Here is a 26,007-nt window from a genome sequence, read left to right as displayed (position 1 = left end):
AGTGTTGCAATTCATTAAACTCGTCGCTGATAGTATAACCCTATGCATATCCACAACTGCCTTGCTCAAAATAAGCAACTATGACCTAATGCATAACAACTGATGTGTTTCCTAGTCTGCTCTCAAAGTGATTTACTGATGCTGACCCTACTCATCCTGTTTTGAAAGAAAAAAAAAAAAGAAAAAATTAGACAGCTAAAAAAATGGAAGAAAATACCGAAATATTACCGTTTTAATTCTCTTAAACTGACTTCCGACTTCCGATTTCCGATTTCCGACTTCTGACTTCCGACTTCCAACTTCCGAGTTTCGACTTCCGACTTCTGATTTCCGACTTCGCACTTCAGACTTTTCATACTATACGCATATGGAAGTACTAAAGCTTTGGAAAATGCATTCGAGTTATAAGAAGAGATGTCCGTAAGACAGCCAATGCTCGACTTATCGAATTGCTGTCCCAGCATCAGGGATATTACGACTAGTTTGTTTTATAAAAGGTGCAAAAATACATGTCAGAATTATGGAACTTGAACCAGTGAGGTAGGTATTTGATCTAGAAAAGGAAAATATAAGTTTCAAATCTATTTACCTTTAAGTAATAGCTATATGTACTTGCACGCAAAACCTTAACAAGGATGTCCAAAACGGGGCATAACTTGGCAAAAATGTCAGTCAGAGTTACGGGACTTGGTGCTATAACATAGTTTCATAACCCAAAAGACACATGTGAAGTTTCAATTTAATATCTGCATTAGTTTTGGAGATAGTGACTTGCATGTAAAACTTTAACCAGAATTCAAGAAGTCTAGAAGGGAGCATAATTTGGCCAAGATAAATGTCAGAGTTATGGAACTTGACCCAGTGAGGTTTGTAATTGACTTTTAAAGAAAAAATAAGTTTCAAAGCTATATACCTTTAAATGAAGCCATGTGTACTTGCATGTAAAACTTTAACCCCGCCGACACCGACGCCAAGGGGAGTAGAATAGGTAAATTTTCAAAGCAATATGCCTTTAAGAAATAGTAATAATACATGTACTTACACGCAAAACTTTAATCAGTATTTTCTATGTCCAAAAGGGGGTATAGTTTGGCAAAAATGCAAGTCAGAGTTATGGCACTTGATGCTATCATCTAGTTTTATAACCCCGAAAACACATGTGAAGTTTCAATTCAATATCTGCATTTGTTTTGGTGATATTATTCCTACTGTTCACAATCATGGAAAGCATACTTCCAACTTCTGACTTCCGACTTCCGACTTCTAATTTCCGACTTCTGACTTCCGACTTCCAAGTTCCGACTTCCGATTTTCGACTTCTGACTTCCGACCTTTGACTTCCGACTTCTGACTTCCGAGTTCCGCCTTCCACTTCCGAGTTTCGACTTCCGAGTTCCGACTTCTGACTTCCGTATGCTTATAGTATGAGAAGTCAAAAGTGCGAAGTCGGAAGTCAGAAGTCGGAACTCGATACTCGGAAATTGGAAGTCGCAACTCGGAAGTCACCACCGGGCTTTCGTACAAAAGCATTAATCTGCTGGAAGTTATAGCAGTAGCAGCAGTATTACTGCTGTAACTGTTGGCATTTTTTGGAAACAACAGCAGTATTACTGCTGCTACTGTTGGAAGTTATAGCAGTAACAACAGTAGTTGAAAGCAGAACGCGATACAATATGAAATCAATTTTAACAATGCATTACTTGCTGTCGAAAAATAATAAAATCTGTTTTAAAAAGTATTTTTATGTTTTATGTCTCATGAAACGGGCTCGAACACCTCTAACTGTGTAATTCACAACTTTCAACAGAGTCTGAAGATGCACTGGACGACATCGATATATTGTTGGTATGCTTGTTCAAAAGAATGTGCATATTACATTGCCGCCGGATTTTCAGGATACCGACGGCATCGTATTTTTTATAATTTTATGTATCCGAAAATGGCCTTACTAGTAAATTCTTGTTACTACTGTAACTCACAGCGTCTAGGAAGACTTGTAGGTGAATTAAACCATGTTGATATATTGCTGTTATGTATGTCAAAATAAAAGTCCATATTACATTGCCGACGAATTTTCAGGATGCCGACGGCATAAGTCCAAAGAAGGCCTCATCACGAAATTGGAACATGTGTTTGTATATAGTTACTGCTGTATTCTGCACCGAAACGGTGCACTTGAGCCTAGATTTCGCCAAAATAAGTCATTGTTAGGGTCTTCATGAGATACAAAATGAAATTAGTTTTAGCAGTTTATGCATTCTGTGCTGACGAAGAACGGTGCAATATGTTGAAAATCGTATTTTTTGTCATTTTCCAGGTGTTCGTAAATGGGCTCGAATCCTTGTTACTGCTATTATTCACAGCGTTCAAAAGGACATGAGGGTGAATTAAACCATGTGTGTATATTGCTGGTATGTATGTCCAAATAATAGTGCATATTACATTGCCGGCGGATTTTCAGAATGCCGGCGGCCTCATTACGCAACGTGAACATGTTTGGTGCATCAATACTGCAGTGTTCTGCACCGAAACGATGCACTTTAGTCAAGATTTTGTAATCTTAGGTAATCACTGGTGTTTTTATGAGATACAAAACAAAATTTGTTTAAACAAGTTATTCATTATGCGCGGATTAAGAACGGTAATTTGTCTGAAAATTGGCTTGAATTCTTGTAACTGCATTAAATGACGGCGTCCAGGAGGTCTTGGGGATGAATTAAACCATGTGGATATATTGCTGGTATATAATTTTATGTGCAAATAACAGTACAAGTTACATTGCCGACGGGTCTTCAGGAGTTTTTATGAGATACACAATATAATTAGTTTTAGCAAGTTATGCATTATGTGCGGAGGAAGAACGTTAAAATGTGATAAAAAAGTAGTATTATTATTATGTGTCAGAAAATTGGCTCGAACCCTTGTTACTTATGTAATTCACAGCGTCCCAGAATAGAACCATGTGGATGTATTGCAGGTCTGTATTTCCAGTTACAATTATTGAAGTATTTTCTTCAGAGGTACTTCCATTTAATCTGATGAAGCATTTCATTAATTCCCACCAGTTTAAAAAGGAAATATTTTCAAAAGAACTGTATTATTTATAGATGTTTTGAGCCATCAACAATTGTAGATTTTGATATTCAAACATTGCGTTATAACGTATTGTGCAGCTGGTTTAAATGGGTCAGCCGTATTGTTGCACTTAAAGCCCTGCTCCCGTCCTATCTTTTAACCTTGGATTGTCACTGAAAAAGCATGAAAACCCTGACTATGAACAGTGACACTTGTTAAAATAGAGTCTATTTTAAATACAATCTGACTAAAGTACTTGATCTTCTAAACGAAGATCTGAGAACGACCCATTCACATTCGTCTTCTGTATATTTTGGATTTCCAGTATTGCTATTTTTATTTTATCCAATCAGACGACATGTTCGAATGTCAAAGAGTAAGAAAAATGTGTAGATATACCAGGGCTCGAACCCAGGACCCCTCGCTTACAAAGCAAGTGGCCTACCGACTGAGCTAACCGGCTATCTGATACATTATGACATAAGAATTGTAAATATCAAAAGTCAAGGCTACAGGTAGATTTGCAAGATGTTGTAAGTTAGGCTCTGACTGGCTAGCGAAAGGGTCGTCAGAACGAGGCAATGAATAGGTCGTTCTCAGATCCTATGCGTAGCGTAATAGGATATGTACTTTAGTCAGATTGTTTTAAATAAAATTCTATATGAAATACCTGTGGTTTTGCGTGCTAAAGTGTGGCACGTGGCCGTTAACTGCTACCTATTGTAATCATGGGTTGCATACACACAAAAGAATTTGAATAGCCGGGGAGCAGGGCTTTAAAAATAGACTGGTCTGGTTTATAGGATGGTCAGGGCTATGGATATGTATTGTAATATTTCTGTAAAGTTCTTCTTCCCCTTCCGTTTGGATCCATCAATGTTTACAAACACATTTGTTTATTTAATGGACTGTATATACATCGTTTTCAGCTATAGTAATTGCAACTTGACCGCGATGGTTGACCTGAGGCTGATTATTCATATCGATTATTTCATTAGTATAAATAAGGCGTGCCTAGTGTATAGATATACTTTGACCTTCAAAAATGACCTTTGGGCGAGTTCATTAACTAAGGTGGATCTAGTTTTCGGATAATCTCGGCTGATGATTTACGTAAGAAATAGGTATGTAATGTAAGAAATTAACCGAGTTGCGATCAAAGACTGCACAACGTATTGGTAAGTGCGATTGCCCCCGATATATGGCGTGCATGCAACCTGTGGGTTCGAACCCTAGCAGAATTTCTTTTCATTGTACTATGAATTATAATTCAAAAAGTACGTATCATATTTTATTGCCTGGACTTCAATATTTACTGCTTTGAATTATTTTTCTTCATTTTTTCCCATTCTTGCCCACCCGCTTAGCTCAGTAGGGAGAGTGTTGGTCTAGGGATCGCGGGGTCGCGAGCTCCATCCTCGGGCGGGGCGTATACTATGTTCTCCGTGACGATTTAATAAAAGACATTGTGTCTGAAATCATTCGTCCTCCAGCTTTGATAATTCATGTGGGGAAGTTGGCAGTTACTTGCGGAGAACAGGCTTTTACTGGTACAGAATCCAGGAACACTGGCTAGATTAACTGCCCGCCGTTACATGACTGAAATACTGTTAAAACGGCGTTAAACCCAAAACAAACAAATCAGTTTTCCCATACGTTTTCTGTTACTTTTTTTCTCTAAAAATTTATTTCATATCAGAAAAAAAATAAATTCACAAATAAACAAGGTTAATCCTCAGATTCGCTGGCAGTGTCTGTTTCTGAATCGTTCGTTGAATCATCAACGTTAAAAACGTCTTTCGTGAAAAAAGTTGGACATAGTTATCAAAAAAAATTAGTTACTTTTCCGGGATTCGAACCCACACATACACATAATAAATTGCATGCGACGTTCACTCTAACCTACTGCGCCAACGTGACAAGTTCAGTTTGTGCGATTGGTTGGTGCCTTTTATGTATAAAATATATATCCTGTAAACTATAGCACCCCTTTACTTGGATTAGTTCAATATTAAAAGTACATTTACGCCCGAATGCACAACGTATATTTTATATAAGTGGACGCAACTTGACCCCGATGGTTGACCTTTGTATTATAATACATAATGAGGCACAACCTATTATTGAAAAGGAGTCTACGTAAAACATGAGCTGCACGAGATAATGGAAATATAAATTTGTGTAATTATAAGTTAGTGTATTGGAAAGATTTAACTGATCAAATGTAAGTATACATACTTTGATACTGCACTGTATACAAACTAAATCCATATAAAGATATATAGATACCCTCATCACCCGTTATTTCTACAATGAAATAATCGATATGAATAATCAGCTGAAGGTCAACCATCGCGGTCAAGTTGCGACTACTTTTTTTTTATATACCCTTGTATATTTATATGCAGTTATTTTGTATACAATGCACTCCTTTTCAATAAAAGGTCAACCATCGGGGTCAAGTTGCGTCCACTATATAAGATCATCATCATTAGATTATACTCTAATTATAGTCCCTTTCCAGCATGGCAATACTTCATTCACTTGTTTGTTACTTTCAGGAAGGGAATTATGATAACCATATTTTTTATGAAGGGGACTGTGATACTGCTTGCAAAAACGTGGATGGGATTTTGTTACCTGCTTGTCTTTTTTTTTTCAATAAAATGATTTTTGACTGGTCTAAATACACTAAAATTACATAGAAAAAAAAACGACACAATCAAAACATCCATTTTAATTATCTCCTGAAATAATAATGTTGTTACCATCGCCCCAATTACTTACCTAGATTGAAAGCTTACCTAGATATAATATTGGCTAATTTGCGTGCTTTCTACTAAAAAAATGCTGCTGGTACTAATGTCTCTTCAAGAGCAAAGACTAATGATTTGTGCAAAAACGTCAGTATTGCCCGTTTCTAGCAACCATCTGTTAAAGTCAGAAAGTAAGGTTCTGAGAAAGGTTCTCATATCTGTTTCTTTCTCCAGTTCAAACACATTTTCGCAATTTTGTAAGCTATTTAGGTAATTGAAAAGTTCAAATGATTCTTTCGTGTTTTTAAAGTTAACTGCCAGCTCTGGCGATCTGTACATTACAACTAACCCATCACGAAGCTTTTCACATCGCATCAGAAGTTGAGGACCTTCATCAAGAAGCTTAGAAATGACATCAGACAGGATGAGCCTTGTATTCGGCTCCAGTCTCTCCGCAAGGAGGTTGCGTCCAGGAATCATGTAGTAAGGAAGACACATATTTTTGACTGAAACTTGAAGACATCTTAAAGCTAAGAGGATCAATGCTATGAGATTTTCCTCTCGGAAAATACGGGCACTGAGCCGTTCAGATAGCCAATAAGTAATGTTTTTCATAATGTAAGATGATATCTCATTACTTACGCATTTTAAAATATTTTTGGCTATCATTTTCAAAACTATGTACAGCTTAATTTGTGTATCATTCAAACTGCTCGTCAGATTCAATTCCGTCTGTATGAAACAAAATCTCCATTCCTTCCACTGATCACAGCTTCCTTTATATCCTACGGGAACCAGTTGACATACCGCCGTGGATTCATCTTGTATGATATCTGAAGGTGGCCAGTCGTGTTGTCTTTGTCGTGTTCTGAACGAGTGTAATACATCTGCATTTATGCACGGTAAAGCAATTACCATATCGAACATAGTTCCTAAAGGCCCAGTGACTGGTACAGCTGGACCCGATAGATCGTGAAAAGTAAGGAAATCATCACTATACGCCATTCTGTTGAGGTTTGAAACAAACAACGTGCTTGATGCGAATACATCTCCGGAGTTTTCTCTAAATAACGATTCCTGTATCGCAAACGGAGTTGCTTCCTTATTGTAATTGATCATTTTGAACTTCGTGTAACCGGGAACGGTATTCGACCTGTCAGTTTGGAAAGTTGTCATACCAGGCAACTGTAAAAGCGGTTCTACACTGTCTGTGCATATGGCGTTATTTGGCAGGAACATACAGTCCATGTCACTTTCACAAACTGAAGTTATTCCCTCAGCTTTACTTCCAGCAGTTATACAGTTGCAACCGAAACTTTCGTTAAATAGCCTCGTATATTTGCGCCAGTAGTTTCTTCTCAATCTGATTATATCCTGACTATACCCAATATGATCCAGCGTATAACACACAAAGCGGGAAATGTCTTCCATTGCTTTTGGTGAGCCTGAAATAAACAGGTAACAGAAACAGTGTTTTGTGTTGTTTCTTAGTGTCAGATATAAATTATACATCATTCTCATGTCCCTTAAGGTGGAAGAATGAACTTTTTAAATCAAAGATATCTGAAGATATTTAATTTCATTTTCACAGTTATAGTTTCATAGAAATTTCCCTGTACAAATGTTTAGCCTATGACTTCATTTAAAAAATGTTATAAAATGTTCACATTTACGAATTTTATATTTTTGAATGGTTCATATATGTATTCCGCAGCATATCAACAACCGTAGTTTAAATTGTAATGCATTGTATTTGAAAAAAAAAACAAAAAAAAACCACAAAAAAACAGGCTTAAATTTACAAATCAAAGTCAAGACAATAGATTAAAATCTAATCGAGATATCAAAAAATGCCATCATAAGAAGTCTTAATGATATATATGCCATCACTGGTGTTGTTAAAAAACTCGTTACAGAATAGGTGAAACAAACAATAAATTGCTTTAACAACAAAAGAAAAAAAAAACGCTTTATAAAATCAGAACTATACTTTACACTTACAAGGTTGGCTTTTTTTTTTGTAAAAGAACTTCGGTGGCCCGTTTATTAAGGATAACATGGTGTAATAGGCCACAATTTCACCAAAAGTGTACATACAACTTGATAATGTAAGCTTTAAAAATGTCAAACGATAGAAATAAGGTGCATATTGACAAGTTGTATAGTGACAAAAGTTCTCAAAAATTTTCTTTAGATTACCTCCCCTGATAAGTTTAGAGTTCATGAGTTATCTCCCCAGAAAACTAGAAAATATGATTTTCTCTTTTTCCCAACGGGGAATTTTAGATTTTTTTTTTATATTTGTATCAGAATCATACAATGCAGCTTTCTACCGCAAAAGTTTCTCGAAACTCATGTTAAGATTCTCATAATCAAAGAAATTATATATTTCCCATAGGCATCAATGTTAACTTCAATACCGATTAACTCCCCAAAAATGATAAAATTTGAAAAATCTCTCGGTGAAAAGTTTTTAATTTTGAATGTCTTTAAAGTGACCAAATTTCATTTAAATATTACCATCCAGTTACAAGATATGAAATATGGCTATTACACCATGTTATCCTTAAGCTAATGTTCAACATAACTGAGACTGAAAGATCTGTGAAGTTCGTGTTACTGATATACCGCCGACGTGACGTCAGCAGTGTTTTAATAGTATTGGAATTGCTTATTCTACGCGCCCAACGTCGTAAGCGAGTTAGTATCTGAGTTAAACTAACTGAATAACATAGGCCCCATAACTCTTGATTTCCTTCTGATGAATTTTCACGCCCCCTTTTCTATGATAGTACCAACTGAATGACACAGGTCCCATAACTCCTGTTTTCAATTTGTTGAAATTATGCCCCTTTTTGTACTTGGTCCTTTGTTCCTGTTTTTCAACAATATTCTGTTCGGGATTGTCAGTGAGTTAATAACAATTAAACATCATATCTGAATGAAACAGGTACCATAACTCCTGCTTTCAATTTGTTGAAATTATGCCCCTTTTTATACTTAGATGTTTTTCCAAAGTGTTTTCAATAAAATGACAATAATATCTCAGTAACTATAGGACCCATAACTCTTGATTTCCTTCTGATAAATTTATACCCCCTTTTTGTACTTGGTCTTCTGTTTCTATTTTTCAACAACATTCTGTTCAGGATTTTCAGCGAGTTAGTAACAACTAAACATCATATCTGAATGAAAATTCACACCGCTTCTCTATGATAGTACCGACTGAATGACACAAGTCCCACAACTCCTGCTTTCAATTTGTTGAAATTATGCCCCGTTTTAGTACTTATCTTTTTTCCAAAGTGTTTTCAACAATATTCCGTTCGCGATTGACAATGAGTTAGTGTCTCAGTAACTCTAAATTACACATGATATTGCCAACTGAATTACAGCGGTTCAATAAATCTTGCTGCCACAATGATGATTCTTTTTTTCACCAAAATTCTGTTTGCGATTGTCAACGAGATAGTTTCTTCTTAACTACATATACTTTACACTTGTCTCTGCCATCATAATTCCAATGATATGAACTAAGTCGTCATTTTGATAAGATTATATTATCTCCCTTTTATCTCACTTTTTAGACTTAGACATGTTTTATTATACAAATTAGATTTCAAGCTTTTGTTTCTTTTGTCTTTTTTTAAAATATATTTTATTATAATGGGTTGAGTTACATTTGATCTTATTTATAAATGTCTATCAATATTTAGTGTTAATTTACCTACCATTCGGTTCGCCCCCTCGAAACATTTAACCTTTTGTTTTTGCGAATCCGCTCTGCAATCCCGATTTATGACAAAAACGTCTGCATCCAACTCCACGTGACTACCAGCAACGTACTGAAGAAAAAAGAATGAATATCCAACATGTAAAACCACGTTCCAAGAATATAGTGCCACTCTTACTGTGCCTATTACCTCCCTTTAAATTTTAGAACAATATGCTAAATAAGCAATGTTATCAAACATTTTTAAAAAATTGTCAAAAAGTCCTTTTACGGTAAAGATGTTAAAGAAGAAGAATGTTCATTAAAACAACCACTTAATAACGAACTGAATTTCTTAACTTTTCAGCGGAAGAAAAGATATAAGAGGAAACCTCTACATTTTGGATTACATGGAGAATTATATGTTAAATGACACTTGGTTGAATAAATCAATTGCTCTTTTATTTAATAGAACTGATAAAAGGAGACAACACTACACATACTTTCTATTGATGATGAAGAATGTAGGAATCATATTTACCAATTATCGTAAAAAAAATCCTGTTTGATGGAGTTTTACGCAATACTGGCAGTATTGTATTTCAATGTATTTCAAAATTATATATATATATATATATTTATATATATATATATATATGTTACAGTGAAACCGAAATATAATAAAACTTGGTGAACAGATGAAACAAGTGAAAACCAGAATCATGTGACTACGAGGAGGAAATACTTTTTTAAAAGGAAGTTTAAGGGTTCTTAGACTTAATAGCCTGTAAAATATCGTTACTAATTCAAATAATCAAGAATTTCACTTAGAGAGTCCAATTAATATGAATATTTCATCGGTGTATATATAACTGGAAAATACACAATCCTAATACATAAATGGGTTTTTTCTTTTGAAAATGTAATTTTTACAGTGAAATCCGAGCCTCGCTCATGCCTTCGTGAAAATTTTAAATTTTCTTCTTAATCTTTGACAAACAAATGTTCCTATGTTTCTTGCATACCGGACTGGAGTTTCTGCTGTTTTCACCGGTCCTGGAAACCCTGGGCTGTAAGATCACTCTCGGGCTTTGATGATGACTAACGAACGACATTATGCACATACACTTTAGACCTAACCCCAAGTGGCTTTGCATTTATGTAGTACATGTAGTGTATTATTTTTTCTGTTGTTTACATAAAACCCGACAAAATCAGACAAAATTTGACAGTTGCTCTTTTGTTTCTTATAGTAAATTTCTCGATTCAAAAACAAATTATGAAAATAAACATAAGGTTACTCTACAGATAATAAAAGTCTACGATGTTATGTGCTTTTAATTGCCATAACATCATTTCTAATTATGTGCGCTTCGTTTAAATGCACTGTTATACGAAAATAGTGCAAGAAAGAAAGTCAGTCATTTCATTTTCTTTATTATTTGCGGAATAAGGTTTGTATCACCAGTTGCAGTTATGGACAGAAATATCTGGCTCTCATGTCACAGTTTTGTTTGTAAGGAGAAATATCTGGCTGTCATGTCACTGTTTTGTTTGTAAGGAGAAATATCTGGCTCTCATGTCACAGTTTTGTTTGTAAGGAGAAATATCTGGCTCTCATGTCACAGTTTTGTTTGTAAGGAGAAATATCTGGCTCTCATGTCACAGTTTTGTTTGTAAGGAGAAATATCTGGCTCTCATGCTCATGTCACTGTTTTGTTTGTAAGGAGAAATATCTGGCTCTCATGTCACTTTTTGATGGTAATGAGAAATATCTGGCTCTCATGTCACAGTTTTGTTTGTAAGGAGAAATATCTGGCTCTCATGTCACTTTTTGATGGTAATGAGAAATATCTGGCTCTCATGTCACAGTTTTGTTTGTAAGGAGAAATATCTGGCTCTCATGTCACTTTTTGATGGTAATGAGAAATATCTGGCTCTCATGTCACTTTTTGATGGTAATGAGAAATATCTGGCTCTCATTGCACTGTTTTGATGTTAAGGAGAAATATCTGGCTCTTATGTCACTGTTTTGGTTTAGTTTAAACATATTTTATTGCTTATAATACATGTATTTATATCATTACAGCAACATACGGATATTAACAATCAATTGAATTATAGCAATAGGGTCGGGCCACAAGTGCTGCCAACATTAGTAAACGGCCCTTCCCTTGAAAATTAACTAATACATAGAATTAGTTACTTTTACGAATTAAACAGTTATAACATGTATTACAAAAGATTGAATGAAGAAAAGACCAAAGTATGACTGAAACTAAAAAAGAAAAATACAGCTAGTTTAATGTTATATATGATGTTGATATTGTTATTTTTTTCCTCATGGATCTGTTTCCCAGAAGCTAGGCAAGGGCAGGAGTAACTATTCGTTTGCGATAAGTTGAGGTTTGATTAATAATCACTGTTTTGGTGGTGACGAGAAAAATATATGGCTCTCATGTTACTGTTTTGATGGTGAGGAGAAATATCTGGCTCTCATGTCACTGTTTTGGTTGTAACGAGACAAACCTTGATTCGCATAAACAATCAGTAAAAGATTCATGCATATAAAAACAAGGACAAATATCCAGTGGAAATAGTCGCATTCTAAGAACATAGTCTTCAACAAAATGCAGCCTAGCAGCAGTTTACGATATGTAAATGATTGGTATTTACACAAAACACACGTGATAAACATGTAGGCAAAAGGACATAACAAAGAAATTAAAAAAAAAAAAAAAAAAAAAAAACACTGTGGGCACCGCCTTAGAACGGTCAGTGGAAAAAGAATCATTGGGGAGTGCAAACCGGTTAATGGTGCGCACAATTGCAGTTGTAAACGCATAAAAGCTTATCGAACATATATGGACAATAGATAACAGTCTCATCTAAAAAGATACAGGTTATAAAATCTGAAATATTTGAAAACTGGTTGTGGAGTACTTCTTTGTTTTTGTCAGAAGTCGAGCCAGCTTCAAGTGCGGGCGGGAGATCTTGGGTTCGAGTATGGTAGCAGTAGCTGCCTCGATTAACCCTAAGTATTAGGACAGTATACAGTTGTATGACTGGTCAATCCGGTGTCTGTATAATGTGAGTGGGTATCATGTCATATGTCTACGGCGTGATATTCCAATGAGGAAGCATTTTAAATCCGCTACTCCCCCCACCCCAACCCAACATCCCAAACACATACATGCACGCACGCACGCACGCACACGCACAGGCACGCACGCACGCTAACACGCACACACAACAATAACATGCATAAATTTTGTCAGAAACTGCAAGAATTGTAAGTGATTAGTTTTAAATATTAAATGGCTAAAAAAAAAATATAATGTCGGCAGAATTTAAGCAATAATAAAAAAAAGCTCAAAAAGAGTTAGTTTTCTCTCAGGTCTAACACAGTGTAAGAAATCACACGTATAGGACAGGTTTTATTGCTAGTTTACAGAACAGATTATTTACCAGGAAAACATGTTAGAAATATTGATGTAACTTTACATTAACTACAAATCAAATATTGAACCTCAGCTTTAATATACCTTGATCCTAAATATCATATACTGAATGCAATATACTTATCCGATTACACTTTCGTCCTAAATATTAGTGGTGAATGCAGCATAGGTATCCAGTTATAAAACATTTATTCATTGAATAACATATTGCATTTGGGGTCTTAGCAACAGTAATATTTCAAAAGTACGACTACTAGAAGTTTTGCCAAGTATAACCTCGAAGTTTAGTGAACGTTTTGCATGTAAGCAGGTGTCTCAGAAACTACTAGACTGAATGCTTTAAAACCCCATACGAGTATTTGGCATCATGATATAACCTCACAGGGAAAGTCGGCAGGTAACATAACTCTACCTCACATTTATTCAGAAGTGTGCCCCTTTTCAACATAAAGACATTGCTGAGAGTTTTACATGTAAGCAGGTTTCTCAAGAATTATTTAACCAGATGTTTTCATTTTCCATCAAAGTCTTCATCAAAATCAGATGATCTCACAAAGCAGGTTTCAGGATTGAAATATTATTTTAAAAGTATGCTTCTTTTCATCATACAAAAGGAAATTTTGCATGTAAGCATTGTTTTCAGAAAACAAGACCAAGTGCTTTCAGCCTCCACATAAGTCTTTTCATCATCATAAGATTACATGGCAGGTTTCATAGTTCTGGCTTACATATTTTCACAATAATGCCCCTTTTGGACTTTTGGTAAACATTTTGCATATAGGCAAGTTCTTCTCCAAAAGGTAAGGGTAGATTTCGTGGAAGCGCAGACAACAGCAAAAACAGCCAGAACCACACATCTCCAAGTAGGTCCGCCATAAATTGAAACTGTACTAGGATACGTAGGAGACGTGTTGCATCAAACTTCCATTTTAGCTCAACTATTTTATTTTTTTAAATAGTCGAGCCTTTATAATCATCCTTTCGACGGCGCCGACGTCTGCGTCACAAAGTGAAGGTTAGTTTTGCATGTAAGCAGATTTCTCAGCTCAGAAAGTACTAAGCCAAATGCTTTAAAACTTTACACATGTCTTTAGCATTATATGTTGACCTCCCAGGACAAGTTATATAAATCTAGCTGTTATTTTGTCAAAAGGATGCCCCTTTTTAGCAAGTTTTGCGAGTAATCAGATATCATAGAAACTACTAGGCCAAATTCGTTTAATCTTCACACATGACTTTGACATCATGAGATGACCTCGTATGGCAAGTTACTAAATGTAGCTTTTATTTTGTCAAAATTATGCCCCTTTTTAAGTTGAATTTCAGATTAAAGTTTTGCATGCAAGCAGGTTTCTAAAACAATCTACTTGGTCTAATGCGTTCAAACTTCAAAATGTCTTCTTCGTACTTGGATTCAGTATTATTATATTTTCTTGTTCTTTGCCATTCGATAGATGAGTTCCTTTAAGCCGGGGATAGGGCGTGGAGGGGGGGGGGGGCGGGGTTGAGAGGTGTTGCAGATTTTATTTTGTCTCAAAAACAGATTCGATCAAACGGAGTTTTCAAAATATCAAAATAAGTGCCAGAATATTAGCTACGTAATATGAACTGAATTTTGACGGATCTCGCAAGTACATATGAAATGAATTTTGACGGATCTCGCAAGTACATTTGTATTTAGAATTTAGGGATGGGAACGAATGTTCGAATATTCGAATATTCGAAAATCGGTCGAATATTCGAATATGAAAATCAAATTCGAATATTCGTAAATTATTGTGTATTTTTTTTTTTCAGAATAAGTTTCATTGATTTTGGGCAATATGAACCAGACATACAGAATAAAACCATGTCATGTAAGTTTATCACGTATCAAAAGATGTCCAATTAACAAGAAAATAGCAGTGCATAATTGGCAGGGGTCATCGTTACTTATTAACAGTTTGCAACAGGCGTCAATGTGTCAGATGCATGTCAAAAGATGTCCAATTAACAAGAAAATTGCAATGCATAATTACCTGGGGTCATCGCTACAGATTAACAGTTTGTATTAGGCGTAAATGTGATATCTTTTTATCTTTTGTTCATTTTTATTGGCGCCTGTTTTATGTAACAAGTTGTAGATTTTTTTTCGAAAACAATACCAAACTTGTAGATATTGTCGATCTTTTCACAATATTTTGTACGACGTTTCAGAGCATCCGCAGAATCGGTTTTCATCCGCAATCGGCCGTATTCGAATTAAATTTTGAAGTAGTTAATAATAAAATCAAGAAAAACGTATGATTGATGCACAAGTTCATGTTGAAGGAGGTTTAAGTCTGCCTTACTTGCATTTTACACGACGATTTTTACACGCCGATTGAAATTTTTCAAAATGGCGGCGGTAATACAACAGCGCGTCACGTGCTTAAATGGGACGCCCTGCTATTTTTAGATAAAATTGCGACGGTCTAAATTATAATCGTTTTGATTTTTTGTATCATTTCGAAGCTAAAACACTGAATTAGTTAAATATGTTCATGATTATACTGACAGAATCGTGAAATAAAACGCTAGGATCGGCGGGTTTTGCTATGTAGGATCGGGTTACCCGAAACAAACATTTTTTTTTGGCCTTATTTACGATGATCCACGCTTTAAACAAATGAATACGTTGTGTATATGCCAATCACTGAATAAGAGTTTAAAGCTTCCATTAAAACTAACCGAATATTCGAATATATTCGAATATGGCAAACCGAATATTCGAATATTGATTTCAGTATTCGTTCCCATCCCGAATTTAGATATTTTTAAAGAAACTTCTTTAGAAGTGTAAATGCACCTACTTTAAAACCTCAGCCTCCAACTTAAATTTCCTGCACGCTTCATACATGTTCAAAGTAGTATATAATAATAGATAGAATTTATAAAATAGCCTTTGAGTTCATAGAACGTTACCGAATAAAATGCTACCTCATGAGAGGTTTTAAGATTTCTTAATTGCTTTCAGTTTTATAGTACTTTAAGGAAGTGAACCTGTAGTGGCAGTAGACAATTCCCGTGCGACAACGTATTCTTGTTTTGCGTTTCGAAATTCTTCGGACGATAATGTAGCTCATACGAACACCTTTCTTTCCGTTCGTACTGGAGAATGCAGAAATTGCTGTCGGAGTATAATTTATAGCAAATTTCTTTACACTAGCACCTGTATTTGCAAATGGAATTTTAATTCTGTGGTTGTGTAGTAATTATTGTAATTCTTTTGTTTTTCTGAATCCACAAAAAAACTCCTTACCAGGCACAGATACCTTAAAATACACCTAAAATCTGAAAGTAACATCTATGTTGTACCACAGAAAAGTGGTCTTGGTTTTTCCCTACGGTCAATTATAAAAATGTTACAATATAAGTTATTTATAGTAACAACTAAGGGAAGTTAATCTTAAAAAAAAAATAAAAAAAAAAATTCTAAGTCCACACAAAAATCCTTACCTGAGGTAGAGATAGGTCAAAGTACGCCTCAGAATTGGATGTAACATGCATGTTGTACTACAGAAAAGTGGTCTCGATTTTTCCCTATGACCAGTAATGAAAAAGTTACAATATAAGCTATTTATAGTAGCAACATAGGGAAGTAATTCTAGGTTCTTGCACATGACATTCCGTCTCATGACGGTGAACAATTGTGCCAAGTTACATCAAAATCCATCCATGCATGAAAAAGAAATGCTCCGGACAAAGTCATTCTTGAATTTGGCATTTGACCTCTACGTATGACCTTGACCTTAGACCTGGGGACCTGGTTCTTGCGCAAAACAATCTGTCTCATGGTAGTGAACATTTATGCCAAGTTACATCAAAATCCCTCCATGAATTAAAAAGAAATGTTCCAGACAAATCATTCTTGTATCTGACTTTTGGCTTCTATGTGTGACCTTGACCTTCGACCTAGGGACCAGGTTCTTGCGCATGATACTCAGTCTCACAGTGGTGAACATTTGTGCCAATTAATATTCAAATCCTGTTTTGCATGACAAAGTTATACACCGGACAGGAAAAATGTCCCATTGACCTTTGATCTCCAGTTATGACCTTGACCTTTAAGCTAGGGTTCTGGGTGTTGTGCATGACACATCATCTCATCATGGGGAACATTTATGCCAAGTAATATTAAAATCCCTTGATGAATGACAGGAAAAAAACCTATTGACCTTTGACCTCCAATTGTGACCTTGAACTTTGAGCTAGGGGTCCGAGTTTTGCGCATGACACGTCATCTCATCATGGGGAACATTTGTGCCAAGTAATATTAAAATCCCTTCATTTAAAGTAGAGTTATGGTCCGGACAGGAAAAAAGCCCTGTTGATCTTTGACCTCCAATTGTGACCTTGACCTTTAAGCTAAGGGTCCGGGGTTTGTGCATGACATGTCGTCTTATCATGGGGAACATTTGTGCCAAGTAATATTAAATTCCCTTCATGGATGACGGCACGAAATTGCGGACGGACGGAATGACGGACGGAAAAGCGCATTCCTATAGTCCTCCGAAACTGGTTTTCAACCAGTAGGGCACTAATAATGGGTTTGCCCTTAACAAGAAAACAATGGACAATACTAAACAAACTGGAATTCAGAAAGGGGATATGAGGTTATGAAGCACTATTGTTTGTAATAACTTTCCAACGAAAAGGAAGATATAAGTGTAAAAGGGAAGATATAGATGTAAAGATCAGTGGGAAATTTGATTTTCAGCCACAAGATTTATAGATATTTTGGTATTCTTATGAAAGCATGCTCTGCTCTTCAGAATTGGAGATTACCAATCTATAGCAACGTAAATAATGATATGGATCCAAACCTAAAATAGATTTTACAAGTAATTTATAAAACTTGAATATCTAAATTTTGCTAAAGTAGCGATGTCCTAGTTTTGACTGATCACAAACAATAAATGAGCCGTGCCATGAGAAAACCAACATAGTGGGTGTGCGACCAGCATGGATCCAGACCAGCCTGCGCGTCCGCGCAGTCTGGTCAGGATCCATGCTGTTCGCTAACAGTTTCTTCGATTCCAATAGGCTTTAAAAGCGAACAGCATGGAGCCTGACCAGACTGCGCGGATGCGCAGGCTGGTCTGGATCCATGCTGGTCGCAAACCCACTATGTTGATTTTCTCATGGCACGGCTCAAATCAAAATATCTCTAGGAATCCGCATATACATGTACTTTCCACTGCAATGAAACCTCAACATCTCCAACGTTTGTTATCAAGTAGCTAGCATTTAAAACTCATTGTTTTGTGATAGGCAGTACTTATCTGTCATCAGTTTTCCAAGAGGAGGAAGGTATTTCATAAAAATACAGTCAATAATATTCCTCAAGATTCATGGAAGGTTTTATATTCTTTTAAACGAAACCGAATATTTGTAAAACTTTGTTCAATTGATTCAGTTTGACATTTATATGACTGTCGGAAAATGTAATTAGCATTATATTCCTAGAATATACATTCTATATATAAATTATGGTAACATATCGCCACTCCTGAAAATATGTACAATTTTCGTTTGTTTCTTTCAGTTCAATGACACTTTTAGCTCGACTCTTCAAATCTCATGTAGAGTTTTTGCACTCACTGGTTGATGTGTTGTATATAAGTTGGTATAGCAGTAGCCACTTGTAGGAAAGGATTGAAAGTTCACACTCTTGTTTGCTCGCAAAAAGTCTGTTTTGCCTTTTTAACCAGGTTTTCAAAACAAACTGGTTATTAGATTATCGAATGTCGTTGTCAGGGCGGGCGGGCTGGCGGGCGTCGTTAACTTTTGGTTTCTGCTCAATAACTTGAGTTAGTAGTGACCGATTCAAATGAAACTTGCTATAATGTTATTTTGCATTGACGGAGTTTTGGGATCATCAAAAAGCTGATTTCAAGTCTAAAACTTAAAATATAAAAAATGGCTTTGGATAGTATTTTTGCTCAGTTACTAAAAGCAGAAAATTGGTTTATGTTTAATATCTTTAGTTTGGGCGCACCTATTGTAAGCAAATTTTGTGTTTACGTAGCTTTTATCAAAGAATCATAAATTACCTAGGGCAATGACACATGTACTTTTCTTATACCTGTACTCTGAATGGCATGATTGGATACATTCAGATATGTATAATAGAACATGATCATCTGTTGGCTAGATGCAAAGTTTGAAAATCTGGTTTTCGTGGAATTTCCACGTTTTTTCTTACAAAACTATTTCCATGTTTCAACTCAGCCATATTATTTTTTTTTTAATATAAACTGATCTATCATCATCATTAAAAGGAGAATATTACTTTTGCGCAAAATTGTTGCCTCTTTTACGAAGTCGGACAGGTTGTGTTTTTAATTAAAAAGGGAATTTTACATTTGTTTCTCTCTTTTATATTTTCAAGTGCAGAATGTTTTAGGAACGCTTTTGTTTCCTTGAAGAAAATAGTTTCATTGAACGTATTTAATTTGATACTGCTGTTAACAATTTCGTCTTTGCTAACAACCGGAACTTTATGCAAACTTCCCTAATACTCGCATACCAATAAGATTACCGCATTTCTTAACTGACACTGACGTCAGAACCGCCACTTTTCGCAAATGTAAATGAGCCGTGCCATGAGAAAACCAACAGCTTTGCGACCAGCATGGATCCAGACCAGCATCCGCCCAGTCTAGTCAGGGTCCATGCTGTTCGCTAACAATTTCTCCAATTCCAATAGGCTTTAAAAGCGAACAGCATGGATCCTGACCAGACTGCGCGGATGCGCAGACTGGTCTGGATCCATGCTGGTCGCAAACCCACTATGTTGGTTTTCTCATGGCACGGCTCAAATTACTTGTGCAGAAAATCGTCCACCTTTCTTAACATTATGGTAAAAGGTGTTTTAGGAAACTATCAAACATTGATCTTCCACTGAAATGAAACCCTAACATCTCTAACGTTTGTTATCAAGTAGCTAGCATTTAAAACTAATTGTTTTGTAATAGGCAGTACTTATCTGTCATCAGTTTTCCAAGAGGAGGAAGCTTTTACAGTAAAAATACAATGTCTAATATTCCCCTTTAAGTTTCATGGAAAGTTTTATAACCTTTTAAACGAAACTGGACATTTTAAAAACTTTAATTGCTTTTTATTTGATAGTACATTTACAAAGCTCAAGGTAAAGGTAATTAATTAACATTATATTCCTAGAATTTACAGCATAGTTGTCTCATTTCGTTAATACATGTATGTCAGACTATCAATCGTGGTATTAGTTCAGAAAAAGCCAGATATGTAGGCAATTTTTAATATACAAAGTATCCAATAGGGTTAAATATGCACTGTAAATTTCCTACTTCGCCGTTCCCCCCCCCCCTTATTGCATACTTTAAACAACAGCATGGATTACCAACACATGCGTGCGCGTTCTAATTGCATGGCTTGAAGCGAAACACATGTTGGTTTGCGCAGTGTCTGGATCATGCTCAAATGACAGTTGGTTTTCTATGGTGCAATATGCTTATTATCCGGAGTAAATTTTTTGACAAATTTCTGTTAACGTTTTTCACAGTTACTTCACATACTTTCCATGAAACTTGAGGAATATTATTATCTTTGCCAACATAACTCCCCGAAATATTTGAACTAATAATAAAATTATCTCCATTTTTAGACATTTTTTATTATGTAAATTTGATTGTGAGCTTCTGTTCCTTTTATCTTTCTTGAATATATTTTATTATCCCCTGCTGCGAAGCAGAAGGGCGGAAACAGAAAGGTTGTTCATACATATGTGTGTCCGTCCATCAATAAGTCAAAACACACGCATGCCTCCTCACAACCAGTCTACCCAGACGAATATATAAATAAAAATAATTGTGTTTTGATGGTTTATTTGTAGGTTAATCTCATTGAAAGACTGCAAATTTAGGAGGCATAAGTATCTTTGTCTCACTACACGAGGTTTTTGTATTTATACAAATAAAATCTGTAAAAAGATCCTTTGGAAACAAAGAATGCAACGAAGAAGAATAATAGCAGACTCGGTTTGATTGAGTCATTTCATAAGAGGTAATGAAATGTGAAACACATCTCACGCCACCTAGCACCGGCTTAAGCGGAACTCTATTACACATATGTAAAAGACCAGAAAATATAACAACACTGAATCCAAGTACAGGGAGACTTTTTGGTTTCATTACATTTTACGGAGCTCCTACTGGTAAAGAGATTGCGTTCATTTGTTGTATTCGTATGATTAGATGAAGGTAAAGCAATGCAATATTGACTGACTTTTCGTCTAACCATCTCCTTTCCAGAAACAAGACAGTTCGTAACTTTCTCAAAGGAAAGTGGACTGGATATTGAGGGCGGCGTTTCATTATACATACACTATTCCATGATGCAAAAGGCATTCTTAGATGTGATGTGTTCACAGTTGCTACATACCAAAAATAGATTTTTGACATTTTGCATTATTGCGTTAATATATACGAAGTCTTGTGAAATATCGCATACAACAGATTCTATATTTAGAAGTGCCAACAAACGGATGTGCAGGCTGATCATGGTCTGCACTGGTCATCCGTGCAGGCTGATCATGGTCTGCACTGGTTGCAAAGGCAGAATCACTTGCCGCAAGCAGGCTGAAGGTTAAACGGTATAATATTTTTGGATGTATTTAAACATAATTTTGGAGCTTAAAATGTTTAAAACACAAAAAAAATGTTTATTGCGTCATATGGCGGCTTTCCAGCTTTACTGGTGAAGGAAGACCCAATGTGCACCTCCGTGCATTATTTCATCACGGGTGGGCACCTGGGTAGAACCACCAGCCTTCCATATGCCAGCTGGATGGCTCTCTCTCATTAATAATTCAACGCCCAGAGTGAGGCTTGAACCTATATCGATGAGGGAAAACCCAGTTACGAGTAGAGGTGTATACCGGTTCTTGATTATAAATCAAATGCCGTTATTGAAGATTCAATTGATATATCGTATCGAAGGTTGTTGTATTGATCAAAATATCGGATAATTATAAAGAACCAAAACGTACGTGTTTTGGTTCCTATTCGGACGGTCATTCTAGTATTTTCTTGCAAATTGGAATCCACTGTTGGTACCCCGTGACGGTAATAAAGCTTTATGCAAGACTGTGTATGTTTTTACTGCTAACTTCAAAAGCACCTATCAACAAGGGTGACGTGTCATAATTACGTAAATGAAGTAAGCGGCTTAAGAAAACCCGTTTTTCAATGGTTATTTATTTTCATTCACACACTGACCGGAATTTACCTGCGAGTTTACAGGGAAATCAAAACTTCACGCCTATAATTTTCCATTCCAAGAGCATTTGTGACCTAATTAACATATGGAAAAATATCAATTATGCCTAATTCACATTTAACCCGGGCACCATGCGATAAATTAGTCTACAATTTTCCTTGCAGTTTTCCAGGCATCGTAGGTGGCTACAGGTTTCGGCGTATGTGTTCACATATACAAGCAGCGTGTCGTTTTTTGTGCAGACTCTCGGGTGGAAGGCCGGAAGAAATTTGTACGGCTTCCGTGCTGGGGATGGCAAATATATATAACCATCTGAAAAAAATGTTTTACCCATATCCCCATATCAAGGCCCTGCACGATAATGATGCCGCCGCTGTAAGGTTGTCGCGCGATGATTACTCAATATCCGTGTGATTTCTCAGGTACAACAAGAGTAGCAAGCGGCAACCTTGCGTCAGCTGTGCGAGGGCCATGCAAAGGTCCCACGAGTCTACAATCTCCGTACGATTTCTTTTGGGCACCATGTCCACGGAAAACCGTGTGTTGTCTGCACGACCAGCGCGCGGTCTCCTAACGATGCACGTGTGGGGATTGTGCAATGCCACCTGCGACATGTCTACGGGCTAACGATGTTTTGGGTGGACGGATAGCTCAGTGGTTTGCACGCTGGCCTTCCAATCCTGAGGTCGGGGTTCGATCCCTGGCAGCTACTCGGGAATTTTCAGAAACGCTTTTCAGTGTTTCCCACCCAACTAGAGGTGTACTGGTCAGGAACCCAGGCAATCCTTGCGTGTATCAGTGCTATACACTGGGCACGTTAAAGAACCAGGCTGTCTATTCGAAAAGAGCTAGGCTAAGTTAGCCGGATAAGCCTGTATCTGATTTCTGATCTCTCTGTCGTGGGGGCTTTGTCTCACTCTGTCCCTCTGGTCAGATCGCTCTGTGTCTGTACTAGTAGAGGATGAATTATGCGCCCTGTGTGGCTGCATTTGAACTATGTAAAGCGCCTTGGGCGCTATATAAATCTGGTAAAATTTAATGTACAACGCCAGTGAATATACTATGTGTAAAATTAGGCGTTTAATCAAATAAAGCAGTTTCAGTTTTCAAATTTGTATAACTTTTCGCTAAACAAAATTGTAGAGGCTGCGGAGCCCGTGAATCCGTACGAAAATCGCACTGCCGCCTCCTGTCTCCGCACGGAGCCCTCACGGAAAAGAGGATACGGGCAGTCTACGGGTTCAGCAGACGCATCGCAGACCAAATGCAGCATAACACTGGTGTTTTTTTGTTACTTCTAAATATAGAAATATCATATGATATATCAAATATCGATCATTATGTACTGATACGATATCGTGTCGATCATTCCATCCGATACACAGACCTACCTAAGAGTATTTAAATCCACTTTTGATATACAAATGCAGTGAATATAAACAACACAGAAATAATTGATTCCTGGATCTATAAACAATTATTATTTTGTGCATTGAGGGATTTAACTGCCATGGGAACACATAAATTCGACAATAACTTGTAAAACTAAGACAGCCTTGTGACAAAACAGACACCCCAAGACAATACGTTATAACTGTGTTTGAGAATTAACTAGTTGTGAGAATAACAGAGATTCATGCTTAAAAGCAGATTGAGAACTTTTGCAGGACATTAAGTTAATACCCTTTTGTTAGGCTTATTAGCTCACCTGAGCACGAAGTGCTCAAAGGTGAGCTTTTGTGATCGCCCTTTGTCCGTCGTCGTCCGTCGTCCGTCCGTCCGTCCGTCTGTCGTCGTCAACAATTTGACTGTTAACACTCTAGAGGTCACAATTTTGGCCCAATCTTAATGAAACTTGGTCAGAATATTACTCTCAATAAAATCTTAGATGAGCTCGATATTGGATCATCTGGAGTCAACAACTAGGTCACCAGGTCAAATCAAAGGAAAAGCTTGTTAACACTCTAGAGGTCACAATTTTGGCCCAATCTAAATGAAACTTGGTCAGAATGTTACCCTAAATAAAATCTGAATGAATTTGATATTGGATCATCTTGGTTCAAAAACTAGGTCACCAGGTCAAATCAAAGGAAAAGTTTGTTAACACTCTAGAGGTCACAATTTTGGTCCAGTCTTAATGAAACTTAGTCAGAATGTTACCCTCAATAAAATCTTAAAAGAGTTCGATATTGGGTCATCTGGAGTCAAAATCTAGGTCACCAGGTCAAATCAAAGGAAAAGCTTGTTAACACTGTAGAGGCCACATTTATGACTGTATCTTCATGAATCTTGGTCAGAATGTTAATCTTGATGATCTCAAGTCCAGTTTGAATCTGGGTATCGTAGGCTTAAAAACTAGGTCACCAGATCAAATCAAAGGAAAAGTTAGTTAACACTGTAGAGGCCTCATTTATAACCATATCTTAATGAAACTTTGTCAGGATGTTAATCTTGATGATCTATAGGTTACATTTAAATCTGGATCAGGTGGGATTAAAAACTAGGTAACTAGGTCAAATCAAATTTCGAAATGAAGGTTTAGGTCATTTATCTCTTTTCAAGGTTCAACATTAGATCCAGAATATCAAGCGCTGTAAGCAGTACAAAAATCGTTATTTACAGAAATTAATTTGATTCGCAGATGAAACATCATTTAGAGATATTAAATAATGGAGTCTGTTTATACTCTTATCTTTATTTTATCCTCTTTCGTATCGCGTTATCTTGTAATATTCCGTTACCAGTATTCATTTGGGAAAATATATAAATTACTGTTCGTGACCTTAATGAGTGAACTTTAATTAATTTAGTGATTTATTTCAGATACGGAAAATTAATTTAGTGATAAGAGCGATTGCTTTATCCGTTGTGAATACATTTTTGAGAGGAATTACCGCTTCAATATACTCACATTCCATTAAGTAATTTAATACGTTATCAATGTCTTTTTTAACTATTTTTCCTCTATTTTGACTTAAAATCATGGAACAGTTTAAGTCTTCAAGAATATTTAAATGTAAATGAGAAAGTTTTTGTAAAGTCTTGTTTCTAAGTTATAAATTGTACAGAAATTTACTTATATTTTGATAATATATAGTTTTTGTGTAACTTTATTACAAGGGAGGCAAATACATTGTCAGAATAATTTGTATGTCTGATATATTGATAACGTAAAACATAAGCGCATGTACAGATAGTGCTTGACTCCCTTTTCATGCTGTCATTGCTATAATTATTGTTGAATTGCTGTTAATAATAGGATCTGGGTCATTTGTGGCTGATTTGGGTTCATTATGTTGATAGCTGGATCCCAGCATCACAAATTATTTCATATACAATATACAAAAGGGAACCAGATACAGTCAAAACTGTGCTAACGGCCACCTGTAAGTAGCGGCCACCTGTCGACAACGGGCAACCAGATTTCCCCCCGTCGAAATATAGTCATAAAAAGGCCGTGAAAGGCGGCCACCTGCCGACCGCGGCCAGCGGCCAGCCAAAGTCCTTCCCATAGACGGTAATTAGTCTGAACAACGGTCATTTTTTTCATGCGTCGGCCGCTCATAATTTTCCCGCTCATAATTTTCCCTAATCAGCGGTCAAACTTCAAAGTCTTGATAAAGAGGTGCTAAATTGGCAACTGCCCCCCTTATTAACGACATAAAGAGCAATCGGTGTTATTGATTGTTTTTGATCGATTGTTGAACACGTTCTGCAATCGATA

At 36.3% G+C, this 26,007-nt stretch overlaps 1 protein-coding gene across 1 annotated transcript; it reads right to left on the bottom strand.

Moving 5' to 3' along the window:
- Positions 1-5,797: 5,797 nt before the first annotated feature.
- Positions 5,798-9,851, bottom strand: LOC123565880 (uncharacterized). Its single transcript, XM_045359651.2, has 2 exons — positions 9,563-9,851; positions 5,798-7,276 (listed from the first exon to the last, which is right to left on the bottom strand). Exons 1-2 carry the CDS (start codon positions 9,585-9,587, stop codon positions 5,946-5,948), a joined length of 1,356 nt encoding a protein of 451 aa, XP_045215586.2. The 5' UTR covers positions 9,588-9,851; the 3' UTR covers positions 5,798-5,945.
- Between the last annotated feature and the right edge of the window lie 16,156 nt (positions 9,852-26,007).

The sequence above is a fragment of the Mercenaria mercenaria genome, chromosome 8 (assembly GCF_021730395.1).
Source record: "Mercenaria mercenaria strain notata chromosome 8, MADL_Memer_1, whole genome shotgun sequence".
Taxonomy (NCBI): domain Eukaryota; kingdom Metazoa; phylum Mollusca; class Bivalvia; order Venerida; family Veneridae; genus Mercenaria; species Mercenaria mercenaria.
This window is presented reverse-complemented; position numbering and strand designations above follow the sequence as displayed.

Bases quoted from the DNA above. Each gene is read 5' to 3' on its own strand.
- LOC123565880 (XM_045359651.2), bottom strand. From the start codon at position 9,587: ATGTTTCGAGGGGGCGAACCGAATG. The intron at 7,277-9,562 runs GTAGGTAAATTA...TGTTTATTTCAG, and splicing joins TCGAGGGGGCGAACCGAATG to GCTCACCAAAAGCAATGGAA.